Here is a 22,474-nt window from a genome sequence, read left to right as displayed (position 1 = left end):
TTAAGCCTTGGATGAAGGAGTACTGGCTCATCTCCTTGAAGTAAGGATTGAGCAACTGCATGCAGTGTTCCATCATTCATCGAAGTTGTTATGCAATGTGGCATGCAGCTCCATGATTAGGCAGGTGGACTCACAGGAGGCAGATGCCAACCAATGTGAATCAGAAACATCAATATCTGATAGCAAAGCATAGACATGGTTTTAATATATTGGTGGTGACTCATCCTTAAGCTGCTGGCATTCCTATGCAGATGGTCAAGGGTCAGCAGCAGTGTAGAGGGGAATGTAAGCTCTGGTCAATAATGACTGCACCAAGTGTGGTATCAGGATGGTGAATGAAATCATGAGGTAGGAATCAACCAGTTGGTAATGTGACCCATCACATTGAGGGTAAGATAATAAACTTCACTTGCTAATATAACAGTAGCAGTGTGAAGTTGCTTGCTAAAGTGCCACTCACACATTTATTTATAAGGCCCTGTTTTCAATGTTCATACAGTATCAAGGCCACTTGAATGCAGTCCCAACAAACAGAGGATAGTGAGGCAGCTGCACATCCCTCAACCGAGCTTCTGTGTTGAGAGCTGCCAATACTCTCTCAAGTCAGCATGGTGTGTTTACCACAGGTCCACACTCAACCCACATCTGGGAGCCAGCACACATGGTTGCTGAGGGCTCCAAAATGATACACCTTCTTTTGCTAGAGCTGAATTTGTATTTTTGAGATTCAAAATTTCACAGTTGCCCTGAGCCTGCTCCTGACACTTGAAGATCAGATCTCGGCCAATTCCACAGGAGAGCAGTTTGCATCAAAGTCAACTCTGGGTCATTGCGCAACTGTTATGCTTTGTAGCAGTCCAGGTGGCCATTTGCCTTACATTTCTGTTTAAACATACATTGACAGTCAATAATGCTCTTCATGGAGGGCGGCCCTCACACTATCGGATGTAGCGGGACATCCATTCTTGATGGGAAAATTGATGCCTTAGATCTTCAATTGCAGAAACTGAATGATAGCATAGATAGGGGCAAAGTAGAACAATGATCCATCTCCATTCCTTCGGGCACCTCCCCTCTTACAGATAACTATGTACGTGTAACTATCAGTCTGTTAGGCGGATTGACGATCTATATAGACCGAGTCTGTATTAAATTAACCTTCTGTGAATATAACACCTCGTGTTGCCTCATAAGGCGAGGCAAAGCCTGGCGTGCGTCTGGATCAAGTTTTGATCACAGAGACCTAGCAAGCGCGCTAATGTAGATTATGACAGCATGTTGTTCCTCAGTGTGAAAGAGGGTCCGACGCCCCGCGTAAGCGATAAGCATATAAGAATGTTGATGTCTATAAGCTGCTGTCATGTAACGATGTAGCAGGTTACATGGAGTGAGCTATAGCAATGGGCGTGATTTGTAGCAGCGAGCGCCATCTACTGCTTCTGAGGATATCCACACTTGGCAAATTAGCAGCGCCTGCTCGCAGACTTGTCAAACTGCCAACAAACTACTTGGCTGTGGTTCTGATGCGCAGCACTGCCAATATCTTACGGCTTCGGCCTACAGGGCCGAACTCACCTATCACAGGTCATTAAACTCAGTAGATTGTGTAATAACTAATTACAGTGAATTTCAAAAGATACTTTCAAAAATGCATGTACAAAATGCATGCACCACAATGCATATATCACAATGTACAGACAGCGTAACTTCACTCATCGCTCGTTACAGGTTCGGAATCTTCCACAGTCTCGTCCACGACTGTGACTTCCGCAACCAACGCCTCCTCCTCGCCATCCACGCCTTCAATCTTTTCCACTACGACAAGTTGTTCGGTGAACACCACACCCGCCGGCTTCTCTTTGACCGATTGCACCCCGACCTGAAAGTATTCGTTTTTGCGGAACATGTCGACCGGGTACATTGCCATCTGGATCAAAAGCACAACGAAAAGGGCATCATCCTGTAGCGAAGAGAGTCTGAAGAGCGGCGGGGTTCGGAACAAGAATGCGAGAATGTCGTCAAGCAGGGCATTGAGAAACTTGAAGATCAAGGTGTTGCCGGGCATGTATGGAACGGTCTTCAGCATGTAGTTTTCATAAACCGGGAATGCTAAGACGAAGAACTTGTACACGTACACAAATTCTGCAAGCACTGTGATCACAAAGTACCGCCATGACACCTGCGGCACGTAAAGAAGCAGATAGGTAGCGTGCGCGGCAATCAACGGGGAAGCGTACGAGATAAGACTCTTGAATGCAAGGCCGCTGTACGCCAGCGTTTGTTTATCCTCGTCCGAGAGATTCCGCTTGTCAACGTATCTGATCGCGAATGGAATCCAACTGCCGCGGCGCTCGATCTTGTAGCCAACAATTCTAAAAATCTTCCACGACTCAACAAGAACTCCAGATAACTGGGCCATCATGAGCATGAAACTAGTAGACGAAAAACTTCCAATCACGTATGCAAATGTGACAGCTTTCATAACAACATTTCCGAGTACCCAGAAGATCGACAACGCGGGCTTTTCCTTCTTGGACTTCCAGTATTCGTCGGTATTTTTAAAAGCAGACATTTCGTAAACGTTGTTCAAGACCACAACAAGAGCGAGGAGCGCAAGAACGAAGTAGCTGTTAGTCAGGAGAGCGCGCTTGACTTCCTCCGACTCGAATGCGCCAGGACCGTTAGTCATGGCCTGCTGTCGCAGGCTGTAGTCGACATTCATTAGCGTGTTGAATTTCCAGTAAGGAACAGGAACGACGTCGACTGTGATAGGAAGAACCCTAAGACGGTGTTAGAAAGATAGCTTGTACGACAAAACATAGTCAGGCTTACTCAGTCTTGGCATTGATTTCGGTCATATCGGATCGCAACTGCCAGAATTGATCGTAGTACAACACCGGATCTGCCTATAGTCAGTGCTTTGTTCTAATCCGCTGCTTAGGGAAAACATACAGTAAAAAGCATTGTTCTCCGCATCTCGCGCATTCGTCGGATCCGCCATCAGCCACTGTCTCAAAGCCGGCGGGATCTTAAAAATATCAAGAGATTCCGACTCTGTCACACCAAGAGTGATGTTGGGATGCCAGTACGAAGCGGCCGGCCAATTTTCTGGCGATGGTGGAGCGTCATCATCAGTTTCGGAGGACTTGTCCAAGAGTAGTTTCTTCGTCGGTTCCCAGCGCTTTCGCTCGTACGAGTTCAACACTGCATCAGTTATTAATATGGCAGCAAGACGGCATCAATGCGGATACATACAGAAGTGAAGACTGTACGCAGTTGTGGTGTTGTAGTCCGGTGAAGTTGGAATGAACGTATAGTTCGCCCAAGACAAATATGCATGAGCGTAGACGGCTCCGTCGGCGCGAATATTCTGGCCAAAGGTTAGAACATCTCACCAAAGATCAGTTCACCACACCACTCACATCTGTCACTTCTATTTCGCCCGACTTTGTGACACGGGATGTCTTGTCTCCCAGCGTGAGATTGTAAACCTGGATGAATGGTTCAGCCTCGTAGTCGTCGAAGTGCCGCATGTCATTGATGAAAAGCCTAAAATCGTACTGCGTGCCAAGTGGCCACAATGGTAGGAGAGCGGTGGGCGCCAGGTTGCGCGGGTCGATGTACACTTCCTCCGTGGGCTCCGCCAGGATGGTGGAGACAGTGGCGGAGGCGCCCTCGATATCGACCGACGCGGTTGCATTACTTGTTGAGTTTGAGGAGAATGCACCAGTCACCTTCTCTCCGACTTTTGACGTGACGGTACCTGAAGAGTGGCAGTTAGCAAACAAAGACGCGGGGGAGGCAGTGGCCCAGGAAAAACTTACTAACGGCGTACTGGGTACCGAGCATGGTGACGATGGATTTGACCCAGCTAAAAAGCGAGCCGCCCGGAAGGACGGCAGCCCCATTTGCGCCTCTCTGGACACGAGGCGGCATGGTGATAGAGGCTTAGGCGGGTGCACTTGAGGGGTCGAGACAGAGATGGAAGTGCCTGGAAGTGAGAAACCCACCGGGACAATTAAGGCGTCATGATAAGTGCGAAGATAAACGAGGCGCGTGCGCGTGGCGGTGCTGTGGCGCGGCGGAGCTTCCCCTGCGCTCGGGGCCGCCTTCACTAAGCGCACGCCCCCAGTCCGTGCCGCAGCTCGGCCCGCTCCTACAGAGTGTGCACATTGTGCACGCGGCCGGTGCTCGCTTATCTATATCGCCGTGTCGACGCTACTTGCTGCCTGGTCTGTCTTCAGTTGCCGAAGATAGATCGTTTTGAATAGCTCTTCGACGAAGATAGAGGCCAATCTTTGAAGATAATTCCGTTGCACAGGCATCGGGAGCAAGTTTGCGAACTGCGGGTTAGTTATATAAGGTAATCTTGCACAAGCGCCCGCAGTCAAGGGGAATCTCGCAATAGATTCGTCGAACACGTGCGAGCTAGAGTCGCGACATGAAGTCAACGACGCGTTGACACAGGAGACATCGGCGAGCCTCGAGACCGATTGGACAGTGAATGCGTCGATGAGGAAGAAAGAAGGGACTGTAATGGAACAGACCCCGTACAGTAATGAAGAAGTCGCTCTGCAACACGAAACATGAGAAGGCTTCTATTGTGAGCGACGCGACATGCATCATTGCCGAGAAATGAGTAGAAGAATCGAGATGGCGAAACGGATTTCTGTTGCTACGCAGGAGGAAGCTGCGACAGCGCACCGAAGGCAATGTTAATGGCATCGATGCCGTTGCAGATATCAAGTGGTCCTGAGTCTAGAACGAGCATCAGCAATCTGTTACATTGCGTCTATGCGTGGGCCGCCAAATCTACGCCATCAACCTAATTCGTCGCGTCGTGGACAGGAGTATGATCTCTGTAAGAATATGCTTACAGACCTTTAAAATTAAAAATTAGCCAAACTACTCAGAAGAATATCAGCTAATCAGTCCTCCATTTGCTCTACACTCTACTACCTTCATTAAGACGGGTTCAGTGTATCAGCTGCGTGCCTGTGCCGTTCTGTGTTAAACCCATGAGAGCACTGGAGAGCTGCAGTAGATTTACACTTCTACATCGCCGTATATTAACCTTACGGCGCCAATCTAGAGATGATGCAGGCATAGCGCCTGATCTTCTGATTTGAGCCTTATCTCTTAATCGAAGATGATGAGGAAGTCGAGAGTACGCACATCACCCCGAACGGTAACCTAATTGGCGTTAATGGCGCGGCTGGTAAAACCCCTGCCCTCTCTCCGTTGCTGCGGCAACACAACACCAACAACTTACACGGGAGTTCGCGTCGTTCGCACGAAGAGAAGACCTCATTAGCGTGTTCCTTCTTCCCCGCAAGCCCCATCGGCGTCGACATTTATCGACACCGTAACCTGCTGCTTCGTGCAACAAGGTGGCGCGCGTTGCTATCAGGCACTGTGTTTCGCTGCTGCAGCGAAAGTCAACGGCTCGTCTTACATTCCCAAAGTCCTCCCGGAAGCACGACAGCATACCACCTTACCATTCACGAGGCCCATACAGCAACATATACCCATGAATGGTTGTTAGCAGTCTGATTACAACTGGATGACCATTGCGAATACATAAGTGCATACATCGACATCACAGCCTCTTTACCACAGTTCAGCATGCCACCACGAAGTAAGAAGACAGTTGCCACACCGGCCACTGCGCGATCGTCCAAGACACTTCCGCGTACACGTGAAAGTGATGTACAGCGTTAGTACTTTTATTGTTTAGCAAGTCCGCTTAGTTGTGTTGCTAATTTACCTTCTACGCAGCCGGCGATCCCACTCCGATTAGAAAGAAAATTCGCTATAAGCCTGGGACAATTGCGCTCCGAGAAATCAGAAAATATCAGCGAGGCACAGAGCTGCTCATTCGAAAACTGCCGTTTGCGCGCGTTGTGCGTGAAGTTGCATCAGAGTACTGGTATGGTGATGATACTGGACAGAGTGCGTTTCGGTTTCAGTCGGTAGCTATATTGGCACTACAAGAAGCCGCCGAAGCTTATCTTGTGCACTTGTTTGAAGACACAAATCTATGTGCCATTCACGCTAAGCGGGTTACAATTATGCAGAAAGACATACAACTGGCGCGGCGGATACGAGGAGCGTGGGGCGGACTTGGGTAATTTACAATCAATCGGCTCGGACTGCTTTTAATGTATTCGGTGTATCGGACTCCAGAATTAATTTGTTGGTAATTGCCGTGTATATTACATTTTTGTATTTTATTAAACTGGTTAAAGATCGGAGCTGCGTCAAGCATTATTATGATCTGACCTCCTCACACGACCTTCTATGCCTTTCCTGTTGATGATGTGATCCCGCCATCTACTACTATCTTCTGTCCCGTGATATATTTTGCCTCGCTTGACGCGAGAAACAATACCGCATTGGCAACATCCCATGCGTCGCCCATCTTGCCCATTGGCACCTGTTTGTTGCGCATCTCCAGAAAGTCCTCAAGACTCCTGCCGTTGCCATATCGCTGCGCCATCATATCTGTGTATGGAGTATGCATCAGTCCGGGTACAACAGTGTTCAGACGCACTTTTTTTTCGGCGTACACGATTGCTGTGGCCTTTGTGAATTGGATCACTGCGGCCTTGGTTGCGCTGTATGCAACTTGCGGTTTGCCAATATAGCGCAATCCCGCAACGCTCGAAATATTTACGACCGCGCCGCCAGTTTCCTGACGTGCCATGATAGGCAAAACGAGATGGCACGCCAGGTACACACTCTTGAGATTGATATCGACCTGTGCATCCCATGTGGTCTCGTCCATAGTCGCCGGATCTCCGGGTTCTGATCGCCCGACATTATTGACCAAAATATCTATTTTGCCGTATTTATCCATACACGAGTTCACAAGTTTCTCCATGCTCTCGGAGGACGTGGCGTCCGTGGCGAGGACGTCGCATATCCCACCTTCTTTCTCAATCGTCGCCTTCGTTTCCGCGGCCGAGGCGACCGTGCGATTGCCGCCGAAAATGACTGCGCCTTGTCGAGCAAGCAGCACGGCAATCGCCGCACCAATGCCCCATCCCCCAGGCTGGCTCTGGCCCAGACCGACGATGATCGCCACCTTGCCGTCTAGACGGAGCATTCTGTAAAGTGCGGAGAATCGGAACACCAGATCGCGTGGCCCCTGAGCAGCAGGAGACTGCTTGAAAACCTAACCCGCTCCGCAACAGTTTCAATTTTTTGTGAACGTTAGTTAGTTGTCAACAATTTCGTTCGTGAGTCGTGAAGCGGACGCAGGATAGGAAATACGGTACGTAGCTGATCTAGCTCGGCGCTGTTTCGCCGAGTTTTCTTGACTTTTCGGCGAGCGATTCGTCTGTTTGCTTGTCGTGGAACTAATAAATCATTTAGCAGACCGTGGCCGATTCCGCCAGCACACGAACGACGCTGCCGCGAAGAAGCCCAGTTCATGACGAGTTCCGCTGTTGTTACACCTTTACGGCAGGTCATTTCGATTGATCTAGTTGTGTACAAGCGGCAGAAATCACGATGTCGGTACGTGCACTCTTTGACTTCCAGTCCTGCTAAGTTTTAACGCGTACCAGGACATCACCCAGATCCTCGACAGTGTCGCACAGAACGCAGAGAGATTTATAGGGCTATATTACCGGACGCTGGACACGCGGCGGAACAATATCGCGAGTATGTTCGAGCCGTCGGCACCTATAGTCTATAACGGAAATCCGGTCGTCGGCGGTGCCGCCTACGCAGAACTATATTCGCAGATGCCGATGACAGCGCACGAGGTGACAGGCTTCGACTGCCATCCGCTAACCGCACTCGGGGCCAACGGCATGCCGAGTATCGCGCTGACAACCTCGGGCAAGGTGCGGATTGGAAATGACGTGAAAAAGAACCTGTGTGGATTTTCGGAGTCGCTGATTCTGCGGCCCCAGGGGAATGGTCGGTATCTAGTGAGCACAGCAGGATATAGGATACTGTATGTCCACCCGGAGTACAACATAGAACCATGACAAAAGCATGCATTTGTAAATTATGACCGAAGGAAAATGAACGATGGGAAATGAATTATGGCGCGTTTCTGCGAAGCTGGAAATTGGAATCTTGCTTATGACCTGATGCTTTGGCGCGGAAATGATTGGACTGCGCGTCTCGGGTTGCGCGTCAGGACGGACGAACACGGTCTCGGATTTCTCGGCTGCGACATGTATTTGTGCGGCGTGGCGCTCGCGTAGCTCGGATCTGTGCAGGGCAGGGGCTCGGCTCGGGAATGGCTTGCGGCGGGTCCATCACCCTCCGCAAACGCGAACATCTCACGAAGTCGGACCATCTCCGCGTCCTCCTCTCCTCCGACTTCTTTGCTTCTCCTTCTCCTTCTCCTTCCTCCTCTTTGTCCTCCACAATGGCTGTCCTGGCGCCTCTGGTCATTCCCAGCGCGTTTGGTAGTTTGCCACTGTCGTATGTACTCGCCGGCGGCACGCTCGTCTTCGTCGTCCTCTCAGTCGTCTTCAATGTGCTCCAGCAAGTCCTGTTCCGCAACCCCAACCAGCCGCCCGTCGTCTTCCACTTCTTGCCATGGTTTGGCTCTGCTGTATCCTATGGCATGGATCCCTACAAGTTTTTTGAAGATAACAGGAAGAAGTTCGGCGACGTCTTCACTTTCGTGCTGCTCGGTCGCCGTATGACCGTCGCGCTCGGTCCCAAGGGCAACGACTTTATTCTGAACGGGAAGCTCAGCGATGTCTCCGCCGAGGAGGCTTATGCACACCTTACGACGCCTGTCTTTGGCCGCGGTGTTATCTACGACTGCCCCAACGCTCGCCTCATGGAGCAGAAGAAGTTTGCGAAGAGCGCTCTCACTGTTCCTGCGTTCCGATCATATGTTCCGCTTATCGCAGCCGAAGTGCGCAAGTACTGGCTTAAGAGCCCTGAGTTTTTTGAGGGCGATATTAGCCGTCAGAAGGGTACTACTCGCCTCATGAAGGCCATGCCTGAGATGACGATCTTCACTGCCTCCCGCACTCTCCAGGGGAAGGACGTTCGTGCTAAATTTGACGAATCCTTTGCTGACCTGTATCATGACCTGGATCGGGGATTCACGCCTATCCACTTTGTATTCCCGAACATTCCCATCTCTTCGACTTTCAAGCGCAATGCTGCTCAGAAGAAGGTCTCGGACACGTACATGGAGGTCATCAATGAACGTCGCCGCACCGGTGATCTGTCTGAGCTCGATATCTTGAACACCTGCCTGCGCGATGCTGTTTACAAGGATGGCGTACGCATGACTGACCGCGAGATTGCGAACCTTATGATCGGTATCCTTATGGGCGGCCAGCACACCTCTGCTGCAACCTCGACTTGGGCTATTCTGCATCTAGGCGCTGAACCGGAGCTGCAGGAGCGACTTCTTCAGGAGCAGATCGATGTCTGTGGACCTGAGCTGCGCGATGTGCAATATGATGATTTGCAGCAGATGTCGCTCCTGAACAACGTCATCCGCGAGACGCTACGCATGCACCCGCCATTGCACTCCCTCATGCGCAAGGTCATGTCCGACCTCTCGGTTGCCGGGACCCGATATATTGTTCCCCGCGGCGACTACGTTCTTGCGGCTCCCGGCGTTCCCATGATCGATAACCAGTACTTCAAGGAACCGCGGACCTTCAACCCAGAGAGATGGCTTGAGGCTAAGAACATGATTAACTTGGCGGACTCCAGCGATGCGGCCACTATTTCCAAGGGTGCGCGGTCACCCTACTTGCCCTTTGGCGCTGGACGACATAGATGCATTGGAGAGCAGTTCGCATACGTCCAGCTTGGAACCATTATGTCGCTGTTCATTCGCGAATTCAAGTGGACCATCTACGGCGGAGCCAAGGTTCCTACTCCTGACTACTCGGTATGTATACACATATATCATCGTCATTTATGTACGACCACTAACTTCGGAACAGAGTATGGTGACCCTCCCCGGTGAGCCCAGCTCCATCACCTGGACTCGCAGAACAAAGTAGTAAGCTTCATTTCAGCTGTCTTCAAGATAGTCTGAGGGAGTGGTCCAATGTTGATGGGAAACCATCATTTGGTGTGTAGAACGATAGATATTTGTGTTAGAGTATTGTTTACGCGAGTTAATTTTTGTTACATTAGTTGCACAATGGAATGTGAAGGGGTCTGGTGATTCTTGCATTAGTTTTATGATGAGGTAGGGAACAGGTGTTTAGTCGACGTGAGATTTTGAGCGGCAAAAGCTCTTAGTCGTCTTCTGTTGTTTGTCTCGCTGTGATTGCCCTCAGCCTTGCTAGAGCAATCTGACAAGAGTGTGCCGAGATATCACATTCAAAGAGAATCACCTGGTCACAGTCTTACAAAAAAACTGGAGTCCTCAGGAACGAATTTTGTGCGCATCTTCGCCTCCCAGCTTCGTGCTCACCGCCTTGTAAACCTCATCGAAGTTCTCAGCGTCACGTGCCTCGCCGCATTTTCTGAAATGCCGAACTAGTAAGGCGGTATTCTTTTGTGCGTCTCTTCCGCAGTTCGGCAAGCTGATATTGACTTGCACCTGTTTTGCAGCTTTCTGGTTTTCTTCATTCGCTTTTTTCTCTGATACATGTCGATTGACTTGAAACTTCTGATCTAGCACTCCTATTTCAACTCCGTCATGCGGCCATGCTGCGAACTGCTGTAGAGACTTCTTTGGCTTCCTGGTAGTGTGCGTATTAGACATGCGATGAAGGAGACCGTGTCGCTACGTTGCGTGGTTTTGATGTTCGTGTGGCTGGGTCATCAGTGGGCGTGATTGTGGATTCTCTTTGCATATATCATTGAATACCTTGTTCTCGTTTACATTGATTGTCCTGTTTCTTGTCTCTGCTATGATATAATACAAATCAACCGTTAGGACTAGTCCATGTCCACCAAAGCGGGAAATCATCTTACTAGTTGTCAACTCGCCGCCGAAAGCACTCCAACAATTTCGCTTCGACATCAAATCTTCGCGATGTTACCAACTAAACCAAGTTTCGCATCGTCACCTAACAGGCCAAAATTTCCATCGTCCTCAAAGAGAGCTCCATATCGTGACGAAAATCCAAAAGTTCGTATCGTCACCAAGAGAAGTGATCTCGTATCGGCATCAAGAGACAATGGTCGGATCGTTCTCACACAACTTCGGTGCGACGGCGAGACAAAATAGAATGAAATGATATGTGTCGTGGTCAATGGAAGTGTTCGTGAGATACAATTAGTGCATGAAGATATCACATAAACATCGCATACCATACGTGGTATGTTGACGCGATTTCACCATTGTCGATATGCCCATGCGAAACCTTGTTAGTATGTTCATGCCAAGGCAAGATAACGGTCACGAATCTCACCGTTGAAGAACGCGTTGAGCTGCTCGGCGACGTGTTAGCTACTGCTGTCGCTTGGTCTGTGGGGTTCATCACAGGGCTGAGATCTGTGAGAGGACAGCGGACGCGTGGACAAGTGCATGAGACAGAAACAAGGTCGGAAACGATAGGTAGAAAAGCACAGAGACACAAGCGTGTGGAAGAGAGGAGAAGGAAGACGGGCATGCGATGTGGCCGAACAATCGACTCTGGATATGCTGGTCTATGCTAAGCACCAATTAACTTCACAAGTCAACGCCTTTGTACGCGGCATTGACGTGTTTTATATCTTCTCTGCTTTCTGTTCGGTCTTGCTATTGTCAAATTTCTCATTTTTATTATTTGAACACAACATTCACTGCTTGAGTGGTTCTCTAAACTCGCGCGCCTCGCGCTCGCTGCGCTCGTGCTATACACGCCTGCGGCAATATATATCTACAGAACCACAGGCAAGTCTGAACACAGACGCGATGGATGGGCGTGACAAGTTTGACGGGCGCCATCGTGCTGCTGATAACCTAATGTGAAAACGAACTGGACGCGACGCGTCGGAGTTTCCTGGAACTGCGACGCGAGAATGAGCGCTGGGCCCAGATAAACAGAAGCGAGTAGCTCTTCAGGATCTGGCCGCACATCCACGTTTACCACCGCTGCAGTTGTTGATGCACTACCGCCCTCCCCACCGTCGCCACCCTTCTCCTTCTCTTACCTTCCCGGCCTCCATTGCATGCTCGCGCGAGTACATGGTTCATCTCCACCCATGCGCAAGGTATGATGCCGCTAAATAATGAGGGCATCTGGCCTTTGACTATCCTGTTGCTTGCGCTCTGGAGGCGAGGTGAAGCAGCGGCCGACGATCTGGGGACGGGATCGCGCGAGGCAACCTGCCTTTGTGCCTTCACTGAGCAATGCTCTTGTGTTCATTGCTAGAATAGCATGCGTTTATGTCGTATTGTTCACGTTCCCGAGTTTGTCCATGCCGACTTCGCCGTCAACGGCGCGCCGTACACGAAGCGGTGCTGGGGGACCTTCCTGGTCCCGAGAGTCTTCTTTGTGTTGTGGCATGTGAAGTCTAGCCACGCACTTCTGATATATATCTCGTTGTCCCTGCCGCTTCAAAACAATCTCGTTGGATCTGCCCGTTATCGCCTTACTTGTGTTTGGATCATAATTTGCTAGCCTGATCTTCATTAGCACTTTTAGAGGATGTTAGAACACTCTCAATCCACCTTCTCAGATATTCACGCATATATCCTGGAAGGATCAGCTCAGAAATGGCACAAGATCGTAACTATTGCTGAACTGTCATATATACATCGTAGTACACTGAAGACCCCAACTGCCCAACGCCAAAGAAAATACTGATGAATAACAAAGAATACCAAGAATGTCATGATAGCTATGATTTGCCGTGGCCAGTTCACTTTCACCTCGCGGTGCACTGTGATACTATAAACGACTGCGACAGTGCGCGCACTTTCCGGCACCACTAGAGCTGGAGGAGCTGCTGTCGACGCTGCATTCTGCTGTGATCTTCACATCACACGCGCGCTGGTATCCCCATGATGCTGGGTGTGTAATGCGCGGATCGTTGTTACATTGGATTGCGGTGTGCGGAGTCCGGACGAGCGAGCGACCCAAGAAGACCGGGTGAACGACGGCGGGACTTCGCTGCTGTGCCTCAGGTATTGTCTAGACGATATTAAAAATGAACACGCAAGAGTATGAAAGTATAAGGCGCACCGGACGATGCCGCTGGAAGGTGGAGAACATCATGAAGTGTGAGATGGTGGGTGATAGAAGCGCAGATCCAAACAGGGGCTCCTTTTCCCCGCGAACTCGGAGCGGCTCGACGACAGCGAGTTCGAGGCTGTCAAAAAAAATCGCAGCGTCAATAACAGTGTTACTAACAGGAGGGTGGCACCATGGGAGCAGCGAAGCCAACAGTCGTTCTCAAGGAAGCGATTCTGCGGCCGCAGCACTTCGCAAAGGACATCTTCACTTCTCCGCTCTCGCTGACTCTACTACCGACGCAGAAATGGGCCATTACCGGAACGCACAAGAGCGTGATGCTGCAGGTACTCGCTGGCCAGTTCACCGCCGTGCCGGCCGCCTCACGGACGTACCCATTCCTAGAACAGAGCGTGTGGCCGGCGACGGTGACATCGCTTGTCGCGTTCGACACTAACATTAAGCCCGCGTATCTGGCGGCGCGATACGAGTCCTTCCGGGAGGTCGAGGACGCAGACCTCGAATCTTTCTTGCGTCGAGCATTTCACGCGAGTCCGACCGACGTCGAGGCTGTTGCGCGTCAGGAGAAAGTGTTTGAGACGGTCGTGACGCGTCTAGGGCTCGAGGGGATGCTAAAACAGTGGGTCGTTACGCTCAGCAATGGTCAGAACCGCCGTGCGCGTATAGCGCGCGGATTGCTCAAGAGCCCACGACTGCTGCTTGCAGACGAACCATTTCGTATGCTTTCTGTTTTGTTGACAAGTGCGTGGGTTTGGCTAACATGTGCGCAGTCGGACTCGACCCCACGGCGACGGCGACGCTGTCAGATATGCTGAACGAGCTTGCACCGAACCCCCATGTTATTCTCGGCTTGCGTGCTCACGAGCCTATGCCGGAGTGGATTACACACGTTGCGGTTGTGGATGAGACCGGACTTGTGGACTCTGGAACCAAGGCGGAGGTTGCAGAAACGCTAAAGGCGCTGACGGAGAAGCGCAATTCCATCTACATCCGAAACAAATTCAACTTTAAGGCTGCTGGCATGATACCGCCAGAACGGAAGGGTGTAACTTCGATTATCGACATGGACCACGTCAACATTCAGTATCAAGACCGGCTAGTTATCCAGGACCTGAAGTGGGTTGTGCGCCGGGGCGAGAAGTGGCACCTGCAGGGCAACAATGGGTCCGGCAAGAGCACACTGCTGTCGATGCTGACCGCAGACCATCCGCAGTCGTGGAACTCAAAGGTCAAGATCTTTGATGAGCCGCGCAAGGTCGGCAAGCAGAACTACTTCTCCATCAACCGCGTCATCGGCCACGCATCGCCAGAGATCCACGCTATCTTCCCTAAGACGCTGACGGCAAGGCAGGCTGTCGCTACGGGCTTCACCATCGGCTCGTTCCTGCCGCCATCGGGATCTGCACACATTGCGGGCACTCTGACGAAGGAGCAGCGGGAAGCGCGCGTGCAGCAGTTCCTTGACTATTTTAGCGTCAAGGGCGAGACTGTGTTTGCTGACCTGTCTCTGAACGACCAGAAGCTGGTTCTTTTCATGCGCGCGATTGTCAAGAACCCGGAGATCCTCGTTCTGGACGAGGCGTTCTCAGGCATGAATGACCGCAGCATCTTGCTTTGCAAGCAGTTTGTGGACGACTGGGGTGGCACGGTGATAGCGATAGGCCACGTCGCGGACGAAATCCCGCGGTGTGATAAGTACATCCGACTGTTTGGCAAGGGCCAGGCACCAGATCTGGGCCTTGTGAAGTACGAGGAGTAGAGAAATCCTGTAGACATATTGGAACATAGAGCTCTCCGTGTACGGCAGACAGAAGCACCAAACTTTGCGCGGCTGTGGTGCGAAGTTCGCAGCGGCGGGGCGATTATGCAGTCCCTGCCACTTCTCTTTTTTTTCTCGTCCGCGTCCTGCCTTCGTCCGCCGTCCGTCAGCGCTTCTCTCCCGCTGCAATCCCCTTCCCTCTTAGTTCGTTGACCTCTACTTTCGCTGCCCGCTACTCGGCCACTGACTTCTGGGTGTACAGAACCACTTAATTGTTCCACCCGTCCTCCGGACGCATTACTAGGCATCATGGGTAAGCTGCTGTGTCTAGGGTTGCTCGCTGCCCCCCTCCCTCGCTCACGCGACTACGCGCATTGCAGGGGTGTGTGATGCTTTTCTAACACGCGTCTTTCTGTTCAGGTCCGAAGAAAGGAACTAAGATGTCCCTCACAGACTTTATTGAAACCAGCGGTAATTGCATTGCGAATTCTCCTAAGCTCGCTTCGTCAAGAGACCCTGGCTGATACAATGCTCACAGACTTTGCCTCTTCTTGGGCCGACGACATGGAAGACCTTCCTCCTCCTCGTATGTTATTTCACAGTCTGGACATTCAGTAGCACTTATTAACTATCGTATCTAGCCGTGTCCTGTAGGAATCCCACGCTCTCACCTCAGCTCTCTCTCATCATTGTCCACGCGTGCTAACACTTTATTTAGCTGATCGGTCGTCCTTTGCCGGATCTTCTTTTGATCGCTCCGATCGAGGCGGTGACCGCTATGGCGATCGAAGTGGTGATCGCTACGGCGACCGCGAACGTGCACCAGCCCCGGAGCGTCCAGAACGTGGCAAGTTTAGTCTTGACGCTGGGGTGCTGCACAGGTTCTAACGCCTCTTTTAGTGTTCGACTCATCTACTCGGGGAAGTCTGTTCAAGGAGCCACAGGAGCCGCCTTCGCGGCGATATGATCCCCAGCGAAGCCACTCTCGCGACGAGCCCCGGGCCGAGCGCGGCGATGATTACCGCAGTGGCGAGTACCGCAGCAGCGAGTACCGCGAGCGTGAGTATCGTGAGCCGCTGCCTATTCCCGACGCGCCGCCGTATACCGCGCATCTCGGCAATCTCGCCACCGAAATCACAGAAGGCGATATCGAGGACCTGTTCAGCGGAATCGACATTGAGAGCATTCGTCTAATCAAGGAGCGCGGAGGGTTTGAACAGGCGCGTCCCTTTGCATATGTCGAATTCAAGGAACGCGAGGGCCTCGAGCGCGCGCTGGACAAGTCACAGACAGAAGTACGGGGCCGGCCTGTTCGCGTGAGCGTTGCCTCTGCACGCGCAGAGCCCAAGGAGGACAGAACACAGGGCGAGTGGCGTGCGGGAAAGCCTCTGCCGGTGCTTGAGCGCCGTACGGTATCCGATGGAAAGGTCCGCGACTTTGATTCGTGGGAACGTCGCGGCCCGCTGCCGCCTGTGCACAATGAGGAGCGACGACAGCAGCGAAGCTCGACCTTCAGTTCGTGGAAGGAGGGGGGAGATCGCGAAGGCCGTGAGGACGCGACTGAGAATACGCGGTCGTTCGATAACTGGAGATCTGGCAGCTCATTTGACACTATTCGGAGAGACGGCCCAAGCCGCTCACGTGAGGGTTCCTCGACACCCGAGCCGCCGCGACCTATGGAGCGAAGACGCCTGAACCTTCAGAAGCGAACACAGCCAGTGGAGGGTGCTGCACCCGCTGCTCCTGCTGCAGCACCGGCGTCGACTAAGGCGAGCCCTTTCGGTGGTGCCGCCCCCGTCGACACGGCGAAGAAGCTACTGGAGCTCGAGCAGAAGCGCGTCTTGCGGGAGACCACTCGCAGACATGAGCGTGAGGGCGAGCGCACTCGTATTGCGGAGCGACCTGTGCCGGTGCGTGGTGCTCTGCGTGGTACACGTATGCCTGAGGCGCGACAGCCGCGTGAGCGCTTAGCGCGGCCGGCCGGGGCCAACGGCAAGGCTGAGGAGGAGAAGAAGGAGGAGGCTGCCGCACCGCTGGCGAAGCAGTTTTCACTTCTACGCACGACTGAGGCGGGCGACGACTTCATTCCGGATATAGACGACGATGAGCCCGGCACCGTTGTTGACAGTGGTGTGGTTGTTGCGCCGGCGGCGATGGAGGCCGAGATTGGCGAGAAGGCGACATCAGCGGAGGAGGCAATTCAGGAGATTGTCAACGTGGGCGAAGAAGAGTGGTCTGTTGTTCCGAAGACGAAGCGGACGACTAATGGAAAGTAAAAGGACGGGTAGCATTGCTCAGCAGGCTGGGAGGGATGTATAAAAAGAGCACAAGTTGAGGTTGCGAGGCTGCTGGTGTTTTGGTATAGCAGCATCTGTGTGCAGATTTGAAGGAGGATATGATTTTTTTATACAAGACGCTCGAATCAAAAGTATTTATATCACCGCATTACTGTGTGAGGACTAGGAGAAGGAGGAGGAGCAAAGCGAAGAGTGTCTACTGAGACTTTTGTTCGCGCTCGGCCTTGCGGAGGGCGCGCTTGCGGATGGAGACGTGCATGCTAAGGTTTGAAGAAGCGACAATGGAGGAGTATACGCCGATGGTGGAGGAGACGACGTACTGAAAGAGGGCGTGGGACCAGTAGGGGGTGGAAGTGGCGGTCATGCCCTGGGCGCCGCGGGCAAGGCCGATACTAGAGAGGGTTGCGCGAACAAATTGGCGGGGGTTGGGGATGAGCATGGAGGTCTTGCGGATCTTTGACATGGCTGAGGTGACGAGGTAGGAGAGCACGAGCTCGACGTCGACACCAGCGGGGGCGAGCTCGGTGGCGAGGGCAGAACTCCAGTGCTGGAGAAAGGCCTTGGAGCCGGAGTAGACGGAGAGATACGGGGTGGGGAAGTAGCCGCCAAATGAGCCCATGGTGAGGATGAGGGACTTGAGCTTGCGTTCCTTCTTGCGGAGGAGAAGTTTGGGCACGACGATGCGGGTAATCTTGAGGGTTGCGAGGTCGTTGATAGTGATGATGTCTGTGAGTTCCTTGATGTCGACTTCGGCGAAAGGAACGGGTATGGAGTGCGACTGCCCTACGTTGTTGACGAGGACGCCTATGTCGACGCCGAGCTCGTCAACGACGGCAGCGAATGCAGCATAGTCGGCGTCACCGGCGGAGGAGAAGTCGAGGGCGAGCTGCTTGGTGGTGACACCGCGGTATGTGGCCTTGATCTCGGTTGCTAGAGCGACGAGCTTCGACTCGGTGCGCGAGACAAGGAATACGTTGAAGCCGGCACGTGCGAGCTGGAGAGAGTATTCTTTGCCAATGCCGTCGGACGCGCCGGTTACGATGGCCCAGGAGCCCTTGGCTGAGCCATACTTGCGGAGCTGCGGACGGGGTATGAGTACACAAGATCAATTGCATCCGGACAGAGAACAAACATACGCTGATGCCGGACTGCACGAACGTCTCCACGAAGAACCGCACCAGACTGAGCGCAAAAGCGGCGGTCTTGAAGGCGCCGACGGCAAGGCAGAGCAGCGACGCCGCGGCGACGAGCTTGCTAGACTGTGCAGCGGAAATAATGGTGGTGAGGATGCAGGCCATGGAAGCAATAGCGGTGTCGGGGTTGGTTTGTGATGAGGCTGTCGCGATCCGTCGTGAGAAGGTCAACGCGTACGGGCCACGAGCCCCTTGGGTTGGTCAGCCCACAGAGGTGATCAGACGAGGTTTATGGCTTTTGAGATGTAGTTGTGTCTGCATGGCGTGTATATTCTTCATCCTTTTGCATTGGCGTGATGCATACTGCGCTTACGACTGTGCAATGGTGTTCTAGTTTGCAACTTGCGATGCCGTAGGCGCTGAATAGTAATCGCTCGTTGTCCGCGGTCGTCAGCATCGCGGCGTCTCCGCTCCGCAGCGGCAGCTTACGCGACCGGCTGACCCGCGTGTGCTGACACCGCCCACGGTGACTGCGGCCGGCGCGGGCGGCGACGCTGCGTGGACGGCCTTTTTAGAATGAGCGAATCCTCCTCGATGGCCGTCCTGCTCGGCGCGTCTGGGTTCCGGAAGTTCCTAGCGTTCTATTCCTCCGCCGCCGATATATTCTCCACGCCGCCCTCCTTTCTCCCTTCCTCTCCATCTTCACCCCTCCTTCTGCCTCCTCCCTCAACCCATCCTACTCCCGGCTCGCACTCTGGCGCCGGTCAAGCTCAAGTCGGACGACGGCGACAGCCTCCTCCCGGGCGGCGGCGGCGGCAATCACTTGCGCTCTTCCTCCTTCTCTTCCTCCGCAATGCTACCGCTCCCGCCGCCGCCTCCACCACCCCCTGCCCCCGCCGCGACCGCCGCCATGGCGACCACCACGCAGCTGCCCGCAGCCACCGCCGTGCCCGTGGAGCAGCTTGCGGCATACGACACCATGACCACCGCATTCTCGCTGCCGTACATGGTGCTCGTTGAGCCCGACGCCGCGGACGTGGTCTTCCGCTCGAAAAACGCGTGCGCGCTTTGGAACGATCCCACCACACAACAGCAACAAGGTCTCACCGCGCCGCGTTCATTCGATAACATCGGTGCGATTCAGCGCACGATCGCCGAGATCGCGACCGAAGGGTTTGTCACTGCCACGGCGACAGTTGAGCCCCGCACGGCGCGCGCGATCACAGTCACCCTCAGCGGAACCTCCTCCGCGGTACTTACCGACCGTAGCCGCGTGCTCCGTCAGTACTACGAGATCGTACGTCCACCCAGTCTACCCCTCGCATCAAGTGCTAACCTCTTCCTAGGGCGTGGATCATGTTGGCATCGACACCTTCCAGCTTCTCGATGCGCACGGTGAGTTGCTCGCTCCCATTGCCGCGCAGCTCGATGCCATCGCGGAGTACACCTCCGTGACGATCTTTGTGACGAAAGTCCTCGACCCCGCGCTGCGGCCGCAGAACCCGGGTCCGATCGAACTCGAGGACATCTGGAAGCCGTATCACATTCTTGCCTACGGTGATCTGGACAGCATCGCTTTCGCCAAGACACGGCTTGCTTTGCTGATTGACGATCTGGTATGTTTGATGCTCTGTTGCCGCCATGAGGCGACTGTGGCTTATGTGTCTAGAATGGCCTGCATATTGACCGCATGCTCGTCCCGCTCTCGCTGCATACGTTGCTGGCCGGCCGCGACCAGATAAGCTTCCAGAAGGTCACGCAGGACACAAACACAAAGCTGTACACGCCGACGCTGTTTCCCTGCGTGCACTCTTCGCTCGACGAGAACCACGCCCGCAGGGACTACGACGAGATCTACATTGCCGGGCTGGAAGCCGATGTTGACCGTGCACGCGACGCGATCGAGGAGTTGGTGAGTGGGTTCGATGCGGGTAGGCAGTCGATTGCAGCTGACAGTTTGCAGAAGCGGAAGGTTCCGGTGTATAGCAAGGACTTTGTTGTGCCGTTTGCAAAGATTGACTACTTGCTTCTGCACGCGTTAGACAAGCTCGAAGATTTCTCTCGCCGCAATGGCGCGTTCATCCAGTTCCCCTACCTCGGCGCGGCGCGCTCGATTGTTCGCGTGCAGTGCTCGTCACACATATTTGTGGAGAACACAATCCGCGCCGTTGCGAAGCTGATCTGCGACATATACTCGGCCGGGTACTGGATACACGAGGGCCGCGCCGACAATGACGGGTTCCTGATTCAGCCGAAAACATTGCCACCAACTGCGGAGATGCGCACGAGTCTCGAGCGCATTGCGTCGACGAGCGGCACGGATGTGTCGTTTTTGCGCGGCACTTTCGATGTGCTTGGTGACACGGAGGCGACAAAGTCAGCGGTCTCGCAGATCCGAGGATTGCCATTCTGGCCGGTAGGTTCTTTCTTTCTTACTGTACTGACAGAGTGCTAACTGGTGCAGTCGGAACACCACCAGGTGCGCTTCAGGCTCGAGCTTTCGGTAGACCAACGCGAGTTCATCGCTGGCAAGAAGAATGGTAAACTTAACCGGATCATGAGCACCGCCCATGTGTGGATCAAATTCGAGCCATTCACGGAATATAACTTTTTCGTGGACCTCGTCGCGTCCAACTACGCTGCCGCGCTCTACGGCATGCAACTGCTCGAGGAAGAACTGCCAGCAGAGATCTCGTTTTATATCCCCGAGGTGTACCACCGCAATATCATCGGACCCAGTGGACAGCAAATCCAAGCGCTGATGCGGAAGTACAATGTGTTTGTAAAGTTCTCGAATGCCTACGAGCAGGCTACGGATGTTGTTGTCGCGAACGGCGGCGGCAGCGTCGCCACAATGGTGGACAACGTGGTGGTTCGGTGCCCGTCGAAGAATAAGGAGAACCTAGAGCCGGCCAAGAAGGAGATTCTCGAGGTCGTGCGATATCTCGAACATGGCATGGGTGTGCCAGGTAGTGGACAGCCGCCGCAGCAGCTGCCGCAGGCTATGCAGAGCCACAATCACCACTCTCACCCCGGCCATGTCGGCCGCAATGGCGGTCAAAGACGAGGCGATCATCGCGGTGGAGATCAGCGCGGCGACCACTATCGCGGAGACCGACGTGGTCCGGCTGGCGGCCACTACCACTCTGCCAGCAGTGGCGACATTAGCACGGACTCATATGTGCCCTCGCACGAGCGCGACCGCGAGCGTAGGGTGTGATCAGCTCGCACATCTATATGATGTTTTGTATATACGATTTTTTCATGTTTAGTATTCCACTATGTCACAACGATTATGACGATGACTTTTATTTAATGCGTGCGGTAACTGCAGCTTTAAACCAACTGATACCTCGAGAAGAAGAAGGAATAATTCACTACAAGACGAGTTGAGAAGGAAAGCAGCACTTTTGAATATGTTTGTTTTGAACCACTACTCTTGTATGAGTTCCTTCTTTTTCGTTTGATTTTTACATTCCGGCGATATCCCTGGCTTTTCTATTTTCACTTATTTACTTATGTCATTATTCTTCACATCACTTATTTTCAGAGACCGTGTGATTTAGCATAGCAAGCAAAAAGGATTGAGATAATGAGATGCTTTGGTGAAACGATTTATTTGTTTGTTCGACGACGAACGATGAATCACAAAACAAAGGTGGAGAGACGGTCTACGGTACTAAAAATGAGGTAAGGCTCATCATAGTTGTAAGCGACTCTTCATAGCTGTAGGAAGGGAAACGCGGAAGAGACAGAGAGGAGATGAACTATGTACTGTAGTCAACTTTTGTGAGACACCCTCGGCGCACGAAAGTAACAATGGAACAAGAAATAGCCTCGCGCAAGAAAACACAAAATCACAAAAATACCTCCAGCACATCCTCTATGGGAAAAGAGTAGAGTTGTTGAGGCTAGGGAGTAGGCGCAAACAAGCCGTGGGAAGTTCCGCGCGGTGATGAAACCTTAAAATCGATATATGCCAAAAATGACAAATGAGATAGCACGGACAATGTGGCGATGGCATCGGCTAGCGCAGCGCATGCACGAGCCTGGTATTGCATTTCGGCACGCTCATTCGTATCATACTGCCGTCCAATAAAAAGACCAAGCATGATAGTCTGCAATAGGAGAAGAGACGTGGAAGCAAAA

General features: G+C 52.8%; 10 protein-coding genes across 10 annotated transcripts; 6 read left to right on the top strand and 4 right to left on the bottom strand.

Annotated features, from left to right (window-relative positions):
* Window positions 1–1,578: 1,578 nt before the first annotated feature.
* On the bottom strand, window positions 1,579–4,069 carry V1518DRAFT_411202 (cleft lip and palate transmembrane protein 1-domain-containing protein). The gene is made up of 6 exons (XM_066902796.1): window positions 3,825–4,069; window positions 3,423–3,763; window positions 3,256–3,370; window positions 2,953–3,204; window positions 2,833–2,902; window positions 1,579–2,780 (listed from the first exon to the last, which is right to left on the bottom strand). The coding sequence occupies exons 1-6, from the start codon at window positions 3,934–3,936 to the stop codon at window positions 1,709–1,711; spliced, it is 1,962 nt and encodes a 653-aa protein (XP_066762822.1). The 5' UTR covers window positions 3,937–4,069; the 3' UTR covers window positions 1,579–1,708.
* A 1,236-nt stretch (window positions 4,070–5,305) lies between these two features.
* On the top strand, window positions 5,306–6,337 carry V1518DRAFT_411200 (histone-fold-containing protein). Its single transcript, XM_066902795.1, has 2 exons — window positions 5,306–5,716; window positions 5,779–6,337. Exons 1-2 carry the CDS (start codon window positions 5,626–5,628, stop codon window positions 6,129–6,131), a joined length of 444 nt encoding a protein of 147 aa, XP_066762821.1. The 5' UTR covers window positions 5,306–5,625; the 3' UTR covers window positions 6,132–6,337.
* On the bottom strand, window positions 6,204–7,123 carry V1518DRAFT_411198 (uncharacterized protein). The gene has a single exon (XM_066902794.1). The coding sequence runs from the start codon at window positions 7,106–7,108 to the stop codon at window positions 6,299–6,301; it is 810 nt and encodes a 269-aa protein (XP_066762820.1). The 5' UTR covers window positions 7,109–7,123; the 3' UTR covers window positions 6,204–6,298.
* Window positions 7,124–7,222: 99 nt separating this feature from the next.
* V1518DRAFT_411196 (uncharacterized protein) lies at window positions 7,223–8,257 on the top strand. The gene is made up of 3 exons (XM_066902793.1): window positions 7,223–7,276; window positions 7,378–7,521; window positions 7,572–8,257. The coding sequence occupies exons 2-3, from the start codon at window positions 7,516–7,518 to the stop codon at window positions 7,998–8,000; spliced, it is 435 nt and encodes a 144-aa protein (XP_066762819.1). The 5' UTR covers window positions 7,223–7,276; window positions 7,378–7,515; the 3' UTR covers window positions 8,001–8,257.
* Window positions 8,258–8,389: 132 nt separating this feature from the next.
* V1518DRAFT_369385 (cytochrome P450) lies at window positions 8,390–10,004 on the top strand (the record flags this gene model as incomplete). The annotated part of the gene is made up of 2 exons (XM_066901272.1): window positions 8,390–9,889; window positions 9,945–10,004. The coding sequence occupies 2 exons, from the start codon at window positions 8,390–8,392 to the stop codon at window positions 10,002–10,004; spliced, it is 1,560 nt and encodes a 519-aa protein (XP_066762818.1).
* Window positions 10,005–11,217: 1,213 nt separating this feature from the next.
* Window positions 11,218–11,699, bottom strand: V1518DRAFT_68076 (uncharacterized protein). The gene has a single exon (XM_066906648.1). It carries the CDS (start codon window positions 11,568–11,570, stop codon window positions 11,250–11,252), a length of 321 nt encoding a protein of 106 aa, XP_066762817.1. The 5' UTR covers window positions 11,571–11,699; the 3' UTR covers window positions 11,218–11,249.
* A 1,243-nt stretch (window positions 11,700–12,942) lies between these two features.
* V1518DRAFT_67552 (P-loop containing nucleoside triphosphate hydrolase protein) lies at window positions 12,943–15,377 on the top strand. Its single transcript, XM_066906646.1, has 2 exons — window positions 12,943–13,853; window positions 13,907–15,377. The coding sequence occupies exons 1-2, from the start codon at window positions 13,310–13,312 to the stop codon at window positions 14,893–14,895; spliced, it is 1,533 nt and encodes a 510-aa protein (XP_066762816.1). The 5' UTR covers window positions 12,943–13,309; the 3' UTR covers window positions 14,896–15,377.
* Window positions 15,003–17,343, top strand: V1518DRAFT_411184 (uncharacterized protein). The gene is made up of 6 exons (XM_066902792.1): window positions 15,003–15,208; window positions 15,316–15,366; window positions 15,434–15,481; window positions 15,537–15,545; window positions 15,614–15,742; window positions 15,796–17,343. The coding sequence occupies exons 1-6, from the start codon at window positions 15,205–15,207 to the stop codon at window positions 17,169–17,171; spliced, it is 1,617 nt and encodes a 538-aa protein (XP_066762815.1). The 5' UTR covers window positions 15,003–15,204; the 3' UTR covers window positions 17,172–17,343.
* On the bottom strand, window positions 17,273–18,943 carry V1518DRAFT_411182 (uncharacterized protein). Its single transcript, XM_066902791.1, has 2 exons — window positions 18,329–18,943; window positions 17,273–18,270 (listed from the first exon to the last, which is right to left on the bottom strand). The coding sequence occupies exons 1-2, from the start codon at window positions 18,488–18,490 to the stop codon at window positions 17,389–17,391; spliced, it is 1,044 nt and encodes a 347-aa protein (XP_066762814.1). The 5' UTR covers window positions 18,491–18,943; the 3' UTR covers window positions 17,273–17,388.
* V1518DRAFT_411179 (uncharacterized protein) lies at window positions 18,801–22,036 on the top strand. The gene is made up of 5 exons (XM_066902790.1): window positions 18,801–19,622; window positions 19,672–19,941; window positions 19,995–20,237; window positions 20,289–20,741; window positions 20,790–22,036. Exons 1-5 carry the CDS (start codon window positions 19,179–19,181, stop codon window positions 21,543–21,545), a joined length of 2,166 nt encoding a protein of 721 aa, XP_066762813.1. The 5' UTR covers window positions 18,801–19,178; the 3' UTR covers window positions 21,546–22,036.
* Window positions 22,037–22,474: the final 438 nt, after the last annotated feature.

Source organism: Limtongia smithiae, assembly GCF_038497785.1.
Source record: "Limtongia smithiae strain NRRL Y-17922 unplaced genomic scaffold V1518scaffold_1, whole genome shotgun sequence".
Lineage (NCBI taxonomy): Eukaryota > Fungi > Ascomycota > Lipomycetes > Lipomycetales > Lipomycetaceae > Limtongia > Limtongia smithiae.
The sequence above is the reverse complement of the archived record's forward strand: the minus strand, read 5'-3'. Positions and strand labels throughout refer to the sequence as shown.

Excerpts from the sequence above, each read along its gene's own strand:
- V1518DRAFT_411200 (XM_066902795.1), top strand. The coding sequence starts at position 5,626 with ATGCCACCACGAAGTAAGAAGACAGTTGCCACACCGGCCACTGCGCGA. Across the intron at positions 5,717-5,778 it reads ACGTGAAAGTGATGTACAGC|CCGGCGATCCCACTCCGATT; the intron begins GTTAGTACTTTT and ends CCTTCTACGCAG.
- V1518DRAFT_411182 (XM_066902791.1), bottom strand. The coding sequence starts at position 18,490 with ATGGCCTGCATCCTCACCACCATTATTTCCGCTGCACAGTCTAGCAAG. Across the intron at positions 18,271-18,328 it reads TCGTGCAGTCCGGCATCAGC|CTCCGCAAGTATGGCTCAGC; the intron begins GTATGTTTGTTC and ends CCCCGTCCGCAG.
- V1518DRAFT_411179 (XM_066902790.1), top strand. The coding sequence starts at position 19,179 with ATGCTACCGCTCCCGCCGCCGCCTCCACCACCCCCTGCCCCCGCCGCG. Across the intron at positions 19,942-19,994 it reads CTTTGCTGATTGACGATCTG|AATGGCCTGCATATTGACCG; the intron begins GTATGTTTGATG and ends TTATGTGTCTAG. Across the intron at positions 20,238-20,288 it reads GCGACGCGATCGAGGAGTTG|AAGCGGAAGGTTCCGGTGTA; the intron begins GTGAGTGGGTTC and ends GACAGTTTGCAG.
- V1518DRAFT_411202 (XM_066902796.1), bottom strand. The coding sequence starts at position 3,936 with ATGCCGCCTCGTGTCCAGAGAGGCGCAAATGGGGCTGCCGTCCTTCCG. Across the intron at positions 2,903-2,952 it reads GGAGAACAATGCTTTTTACT|ATCCGGTGTTGTACTACGAT; the intron begins GTATGTTTTCCC and ends GACTATAGGCAG. Across the intron at positions 2,781-2,832 it reads GAAATCAATGCCAAGACTGA|GGTTCTTCCTATCACAGTCG; the intron begins GTAAGCCTGACT and ends ACACCGTCTTAG.
- V1518DRAFT_68076 (XM_066906648.1), bottom strand. The coding sequence starts at position 11,570 with ATGCCCGTCTTCCTTCTCCTCTCTTCCACACGCTTGTGTCTCTGTGCT.
- V1518DRAFT_67552 (XM_066906646.1), top strand. The coding sequence starts at position 13,310 with ATGGGAGCAGCGAAGCCAACAGTCGTTCTCAAGGAAGCGATTCTGCGG. Across the intron at positions 13,854-13,906 it reads GCTTGCAGACGAACCATTTC|TCGGACTCGACCCCACGGCG; the intron begins GTATGCTTTCTG and ends ACATGTGCGCAG.
- V1518DRAFT_411198 (XM_066902794.1), bottom strand. The coding sequence starts at position 7,108 with ATGCTCCGTCTAGACGGCAAGGTGGCGATCATCGTCGGTCTGGGCCAG.
- V1518DRAFT_411184 (XM_066902792.1), top strand. Across the intron at positions 15,367-15,433 it reads AGACTTTATTGAAACCAGCG|ACTTTGCCTCTTCTTGGGCC; the intron begins GTAATTGCATTG and ends CAATGCTCACAG. Across the intron at positions 15,743-15,795 it reads CCCGGAGCGTCCAGAACGTG|TGTTCGACTCATCTACTCGG; the intron begins GCAAGTTTAGTC and ends CGCCTCTTTTAG.